Here is an 8,490-nt window from a genome sequence, read left to right on the forward strand (position 1 = left end):
TCACTGATTCAAGAATTTATTTAACTTTTTTTAGATTGAATTTTTCTCCCATAGTTTTACCATATATTGTTGACATAATAGGTAATTTTCTCACAAAATTTCAGCTCAAAATATACACTAAATCAAATGCAGTAAATCAAAACCCGAGAGCAATTTTTTACACTTCTTTCAAACTTTTTCAATCCTGGCATCTAGGATTTGAACATTTATCATTTTTTTGTAGTGCGAATTTGGATGTGCCTTTTTAATAGGAGATCATCAACATATGAAGTTCTCACATATAAATTTTCACACCATTTGAACGCGTATATAACTTGCAATAAAATTTCTAGCCAGTACCAAAAAGTAGCAAACAACAAAAAGAAAGAAACCTGTGGAATTGAAAGAAGATTATGATAACCCAAGACATATTGGAGACCTAATTCTAAAGATTTTGTTAATGGTCTAATAAGAACCTAAGATACTCAAATCCATAAATGAAAATGCATGCAAAGAGCCAAAAACAAATCATATTACACAATACTTTGTGGTAATACTTTGTGGTAGACTCACAAAATCAAGAAACTAAAATGAAACAAAATACTACTAAAAGTTTATGACATATATGGAATTCAAATGATTTGGACAACATGGATTAGATTTAGAAATCAAATTAAAAATATCAAAACAGATATTGAACCAAATAAAAATGAAACAAGATTGAACAAAAACAAAATCAAACATATATAGTAGCATAAGTATGAAACCTAAAACACATATTTGGATGATTCAAGATAAAATGGATGATGTAAACCAATTAGAAACACAAAATAAACACAATGTATTTAGTGAAATGACCTAAACATATTCGAGACATGTAAAACATAATGAAGACAACATGGAAAAATTAAGAAGAAAATAAAGGGGAAGAACACTTAATTTGGACCAAAACCTTGTTCTATATACCAAATGATACAAATCCAATCTTGAATCCTTACTTGTTTTGGTGTTTCTAATGTTGTGTGGATTCAATGGAGACAATGTGGAAGCTGGATGAAGGTAGAATTCAAATTAGAAATATGAATTTGAGGTGTGGAAATAGAGATTAGTAAGAGGCGAGACCAACTTCTAAAGAGTTCTAGGTTAGACACAAAAATTGGTGGTAACATACAATGAATTTGAGTAAAGTGAGACAACATTTGGTCATAACTTTCTTACTCAATTCAAGTTACATTTACAAGAGGCCTAACACACTTATTTACAATGCTAAGAACAACCAAGGTGCAATTTTTAACCCTAAAAACACTCCACTCCCATGGTGACAAATGTCTTCTTCTCATTGGAGTAAATCCTCTCAAATTAGAGGATGAAAAGTGACCCTTCTTCATTGGTGGAAATCCTCGGGATGACATGTGGCTTTCATGCCTTCCTAGTCACTCCATGCTTTCTATTTGCACTCTGGACATTTGTTTGTGCACCCTAGACGATCTAGATTGCATTAGATCCAAGGAGGTTCAATTATAACTTTAGATAAACTCTATTTTTCTATTTAGATCTATCTAATTGACCCAATATATGATTCATAAAAATTAGTAAAAAAAACAAACAAATTTTCAAATACTAGAAAAAGTTATGCTACATTCCAACTTATATTCATATTGATTGGACTATTCTAAGATGTCATATAATTTTGGATTAGAAAGTAGAAAGAAGTCACAAAAATATAAAATAAATTCAGGCCCATTGCACTTTAGAAATGTAGGAGGATGAATCAATTAACCTATAAAAAAAGTTTTTTCATACACTTCAAATATTCCAATCTTAAATTAGAGTACACAATTTTCAAGAAATCTTGGTGTATGAAATAATAATTTAAAATTATTAAAAAATTAATTTAATTACACTAAAATATAAATTAATAATTTATAACTACATATAATTTAATTACTAATATTAATAATAGTTAACATTTTCAATTCATAAATTTATCAGGAATAAAAAAATATCTATTAATTAATTAATTTTATATTTTTATATAAATTTCTGAAGTAAATATTTGAATAAATATTTAGACATTGGAGTTATTGGGTTTTTTGATCTGAATTCATTGAGGGATAAAAAACAAAATTCAAGTTGCAGTCCTAAGGCCTTTATTGGCTCTTGCTATGGTGGTCAAATCTTACCTAATCATATCATATCATAATCATATTATAATCATGTCACTGCTTCTAAGTTATCTTAAATAAAAATTAATATAGAGGATTTTATTTTAATATATTTTGATTAGCTATGCTGATTATATCATAAACCTAGAAGATTCTATTTGTTTTGATTTCCTTCACTAATTTGTGTGGTAACAGAGCTTCAACAGCCCATAGACTGAAAGTGTTCAAAGAAAAGTAGCAAGCCACAATCTTTCTTATTTTTTATTATTCAAATCAAAATATGAATTTATTATTAGTAGTAGTAGATTATGCACCTTTTCTATTTTATTTTTTGTTATAAGATTTTCAAAGAATGAGAGATGTTAAATATAGTAATTAAATGGAAAGTTAGCTAAATTAAATGTGTGAATTTATACACTTTCATTTATTTTCTAAGGGAAATATATCTGATAAAAAAATGATCTTTTGTTTCTTTCACCTCATTCTATTTTTTCATTTTAAAATAATTTAAATAAATTATTTGTCAATTTAAATTAGAAAAAGTATTACTTACTTTTCAATAATAATCTCCAATAATACACTAATAAGTTATACATATAACTATACAGAATTAATGAATGCATTTTATGATAAATTTTGGTAGAATTAATTATTTACTTAAATGCAACTCAAATAATATAATGTAAACTATTTATTACTAATTCAAATTACACTTATTTAGATGTCTTAAATATTTAAGATTAAAATCTCATAAGTACTTCACATTAATATTATGATAATTAAAAAACTTAGACGTAAATATTTTTGTATTATTAATTAATTAAAAGTTATTTCATAAAATTTTTAAATTATTATTATAAAAAATAATAAGCTTATATATTTTGTGTTTATACGATAATGTAACAATACTTAGCATATATATTTTAATTTTTTTAAAATAATTATATGTTTTAATAATATTTTGTGAAAATAAACGGAAAAATATATGTATGTTTGTTAAAGTAGTATGGATTGGAAATATAAAAAATAGGAAGACTTTTTTAATAATTTTGAATTAATATTTGAGAGAAGAAATTGTGATTGATAATGAGTAATTAAAATTTTCATAATTTTTTTAAAAATTCATCTGTTTAGGTATAAATCTTTTAAAAATATTTCATTCATAAGTAAAGATGTATCTTTGTAGTTAATATTGAAAGACTAATTTTTCAGAAATTATTTATATGAAAATTTTAATCGGTATGAGTTAGCACATGACCGATTTGGTATTTAGGATTTGGTATTTATTGTTATTCTTATAATTTTCTACTCTCTTCTCAACTGTCTCGCCGTGTTCATCTCGCGTGCATAGCAGTCAGAAAAACACACTGCGAGAAAGAACAGAAGAATCAGAGAGGAAAGGAAAAACCCCTTTTGACCATTGCGCCTCCGTTTTCATTCTCCCCATTGATTCTGCCAACAAAGCCTTTTTTTGTTATTTCTTCTCTTCGTCTTGTGATCATTCCTCTTCTCTGGGGTACGGTTCTGTTTGTGATCAACCCCAAAACTCCGATCTTTTTTCCGTTCCCGATTCGGATTCGGATAGTTCGTCTCTTTTTCTAGGGTGTCTTCTCTTTTAGCCAAAGTTTTGGTTTTGCATGATGAGGAAGTTTTAAAGGGGATAAATTCTATGTGGGTTTCGCTCATATTGGCCAATCAATGTTCACTGTATCATCAGTGTGGTTATGAAGTAATATGGAAGTGCTCCTTGCGCATATAACCCATCAACGACAACATCAAGGACAATAACATGTCGTTTTACATTGGTCGTGAGACTTCTAAGGTTGCTTATTTGTTTCCCCCTCTTGGTATTGTTTTTTCCTTATTTGTGTTCTTGTATTAATTTTTATTTGGTATTTGGTGTGCGTTTGTGTAGCTATGGAAGAGAATTTGTGCAGAGACAACTACGGAGATCAACCTCCTTGCTGAGAATTGGAAGTACCTTCTCGCTGGTCTTGTTTTTCAGGTTTTTATTCCTATTTTGGTCAACCTTAAGCAGGGATTGAGTGTAGTTGCTCAAGTTGTGGTTTCCCTTTTGTGTAGAAGGTTCCTTTTCTTTTCCTTTGATGAGGATAGGAAAATAAATTTTGTAAGTGTTTTACGTTTGTTTGATTTGAACTCTACTTTCATGCTACATGGGCTTCAGTTGTTCACGTTGTCTGTCGGCATGATTAGTGGTACACTTGCTTGCTTTTGTTTATTTTATTTGTTTCTGGTTAAGAATGAATGAATGAGGTATATAATACTATCACTTGTTTTAATCAATGAAGCTTATTTTGTCAGCGATAATAAAGTGTCAGAGTTGATGGCTCAGTGTTTTAATGAGGGAATGCAGGAACTTGTAATTGCTTGAAGCATCTTTTGTCATATTCTGCAACTATGATTATTTTGATTTAGATGATCAGTTATTTGTACCCTCTCAAGAACAAATTTACTTATCCTCACTTCTCTGTGACACTCTGGATTCTGGGAAGATGGTCAAATGTTTCATTTCCATCATTGGAAAAATTTAGTAATTTGCAGTAGTTGTTGAGGTTAGATATATTGAGTGCATGTTTAAAAAAAATTCAGCTTTTCCATAAATGATTCCAATTTTATTGAAAGCCAAATAAATAAGCGGTTGTGTCCATTTTTTTAACTTTTTAATGCGATGTTAGGGACCAAAATTGACTCTGATAGTTATCCACATATGCACCGAGGAACAATGCTATGAGAAAGAAAAAAAATGACCAATTTTTGTAAAGTATATGTTTGTATGTTTCTATCCTTGTCTATGTTATGTATGCATAAAGTGTAACAGTGTAGTACTTTGATTTCCTTGGTTTCTTGACATACTATTTGTTTCAATATCTGATGTCAGAATTTAACTGTTCCTCTACAGTATGTACACGGTTTGGCTGCCCGAGGAGTTCATTATTTACATAAGCCTGCCCCTACTCTACAAGATGTTGGATTCTTCCTTCTTCCGGTTTGTAATTGTCATGTCATTCTTTCACTCTCTTACTTGGAGAATCTTGTATAGAGAATAGTGGGAATGCTCATGTAAGTTTTAATCTTGGGGCTGTTACAGGAGCTTGGGCAAGACAAAGCTTACATAAGTGAAACATTGTTTTCCCTTATCTTTTTATCCTTTGTCTTGGTATGAATTCCCCTTTCCCTCTCATTGTTTCAGTTTCATATATTAACTGTATGACTGTGTTTTGTCAGCATTGAGCTTTATATGCCCACCATTTTAATATCTGGTTGGTGGCTCTTGTGATAGTTTATATTTTACCTACCTATGACATCGTCATAATTGATTAAGAGTTAAGGACAATTCTATATTTTACTAAGAACTTTATGTATTTTTTATGATAAAATGATAATTCTCAAGGTAAATATGCCTTGATCATGAATATGTGTTATACTGCCACCTCTTGGTGTTTCCTTGAAGTCAGAATACTAAATTATTAAGCCTCTTATATAAATTGTTTACCACTGTGGCTTTGAGAGGCTTGAAAAGTTACTCTTGAGGTGTTTGTACTATCTGTTGAGTTGAGAATGATTTGTTGGAAAATAAAAGGAATGACGAATAAAATAAAATAAAATATATTGTTTCTTATTTTGGTTCGAAGTTTTGTCTAAAGAGGTTTAGTACCAATTTCAGTGAAGGATTACTTTACTCGATTATATTGGTTTTATTCCTGTTAAATATTTACTTGAAATTTTCTGCTACTGCAAGATTTGACATAAATAGTATAACATTTCCCTATTTCAGTTCTTATTTTCCTTTTGGCTAGTATGACTTATTTTTGTGAATTTCTCATTTCAACTAGTTTTATATTCTTTTATTTATTTTTGGTCTGAAGTTTGAAAAATATTCTTTGATGTGTGATTTTGCAGTGGACATTTCATCCTTTCATATTCAAGAGCAGAAAGATCTACACAGTTGTCATATGGTGCAGGGTTTTAGCATTCTTAGTTGTTAGTTCTGATCACACTTCTCATATTTATTAAACTATTGTTTAATCTTTTAGGAATATTAATTGCATCGATGAGTTCTTAGCATGATAGATAGATGAATTAGGACGAGTCAACAGTATAAATGCAGACTGGCCACATGTGTAATGTTGATTATTATGTGATGTCATCATGCCTTGGTTTACTCCTCTTATACTATTAGCATAGTATATTTTTGGTCATTTAAATGTTTCAGATATAGTTAAGTACTATTTTATATATATTAATGCGCTAGTTTTCTCCCTTGATCTAACCTTTGCATATTGTGTACCGCAGGCTTCTCAAGTTCTCCGCATAATAACATTTTATTCTACACAACTTCCTGGTCCAAACTACCACTGCCGTGAGGTATAATTGTTTGAGAATGTGTTTGGAAAATATGCCACAAGTGATTAAGGATTACTTCTCTTAGCTTTTGTGAATAGCATATATGTGCAACATCTTTTATACATTTCTTTTTCATAGATTCTTATAATTTTAGTCTACTTGACTATCATGCAGGGGTCTAATCTTGCCACATTACCTCATCCAGATAGTGTCTTTGAAGTGCTCTTCATCAATTGTTAGTATACATTATTGTATTGGAGTTGTTTATATTTGATTTTTCTGTGTTTGTTTCTGACACTCATTTCAATTATTTTGTGCAGTTCCGCATGGCGTGGTCTATGGATGTGGTGATTTGATATTCTCATCGCACATGATCTTTACTCTTGTCTTTGTGCTCACATATCAGAAATATGGCACTCGAAGGTTAAATTGGCTTATAAATGTTTTCTATTTTGTTTTTGTTGAAGAATTAAGTATGTCAAAAGATTTTACAGCAGTAAGTTTTGTTTGGCTAATTTATTACGAGAAATGCTGTAACATTTTTTAACACCCCCTCTATTATTGTTTGGAATGACAAAATATGTAGGTCACACACCGTATTTACTGAATCTCACTGTAATTTTCAATAAATTTTAATGAACAAGAAAATATATTAGAAAGAGTGTTGGTGACACTCATTTATTTTCAGTCTTTCATGTTGCATGTTTTGTTATGTCTATTTACATTCTGATTGGTTGAAATTGATCAACCACTAGGTCAATAAAGCAGCTTGGGTGGTTGCTTGCTGTGGTTCAGAGTCTTTTGATAGTAGCATCACGCAAACATTACACGGTGGACGTAGTGGTTGCCTGGTAAGGAGCATATTTTGCTGTATAACGTGAACACTGTGGCCTTTGTCCCTTTTGAGTTTTTATCTTTTTGTCCATGGCTGGCAGGTACACTGTTAATTTGGTGGTATTTTTTATTGACAAGAAATTGCCAGGTTAGCAAACATTTGTCACACGTATATAATTACATAGGTGTTGTCTTTTACTTAGCTGCAATTTGTTATTGTTCTGACTTAGTTATTCTGCAGAATTACCAGACAGGTCAATTGCAGCTGCAACGTTGCTACCGTTGAGCATCAAAGACAAAGATGGCAGGACCAAAGAAGAGAATCCCAAGCTATTAAATGGGAATTCTGGAGACCCCGTAGATTGGGTATTTTGAATATACTTGTCCTTTCCTTTGTTCCTTTAATGTAATGTCTTTGTCTTTGATTTGGACATAACATGGTTGTTTTGATTTGCTCAGAGACAGAGAACTCAAGTGAATGGCAAGATCATGGAAGATGGCAATACACTCCATGTAGACTCTGCCATGAATGGTGCATAGATATAGGAGCCTCTCCTGTACAAATTGGATCCACTTCAAGATTGCTGATGGAAAGCTGCAGCCTTCAATTTGAAGGATTTGTTGTCCGAACATTCAGTTGTTTATTCAAAATCAGTAGCCTGATTTGTACTTGTGAAATTGAATCTGAGTTGTGCATTTCAACATTTTTGCAGCTCAGATCCCATGTCATGGTTAAATTATCTATACACACCATCAGCATGTGCCATAGGAAATTTTCCATTCCCTCTTTTACATCATTGTTCCCACATGCATAATGCTGTACAGTCTTTTGGTTGTTAAATCTCCTTGCATTCACATGGTAACTAGCCTAATGATAAGCTCAATGTGATAGGCCGTGTCATGTCAAAGTAATGGAAACTCTAATTCCTAGACCAACTTTGCCTCGTTAAAGTAAGATGCAATGTTTCTTTCTACACTTTTATTTATTTAGTCTTTGAACTTGTTGAGAAGAGAAGGGGTTGAAAGTGGAAATTACCCTTTATTTGGGGTTCATTATCTCTGAAATGATTACTTTGGTTATCATAAAAAGGAACTAACACAAGCGTGACAAGTGACATAGAACTAGCACATGATTGCTTTGACAGTG

At 30.9% G+C, this 8,490-nt stretch overlaps 1 protein-coding gene across 1 annotated transcript; it reads left to right on the forward strand.

Moving 5' to 3' along the window:
- The first annotated feature begins 3,392 nt into the window (after positions 1–3,392).
- LOC137818664 (phosphatidylinositol:ceramide inositolphosphotransferase 1) lies at positions 3,393–8,279 on the forward strand. The gene is made up of 12 exons (XM_068622217.2): positions 3,393–3,966; positions 4,060–4,149; positions 5,065–5,151; positions 5,254–5,322; positions 6,066–6,146; positions 6,459–6,530; positions 6,684–6,744; positions 6,830–6,932; positions 7,265–7,360; positions 7,445–7,491; positions 7,585–7,709; positions 7,803–8,279. The coding sequence occupies exons 1-12, from the start codon at positions 3,934–3,936 to the stop codon at positions 7,881–7,883; spliced, it is 945 nt and encodes a 314-aa protein (XP_068478318.1). The 5' UTR covers positions 3,393–3,933; the 3' UTR covers positions 7,884–8,279.
- The last annotated feature ends 211 nt before the right edge of the window (positions 8,280–8,490 follow it).

The sequence above is a fragment of the Phaseolus vulgaris genome, chromosome 10 (assembly GCF_051622355.1).
Source record: "Phaseolus vulgaris cultivar YP4 chromosome 10, ASM5162235v1, whole genome shotgun sequence".
Taxonomy (NCBI): Eukaryota; Viridiplantae; Streptophyta; class Magnoliopsida; order Fabales; family Fabaceae; genus Phaseolus; species Phaseolus vulgaris.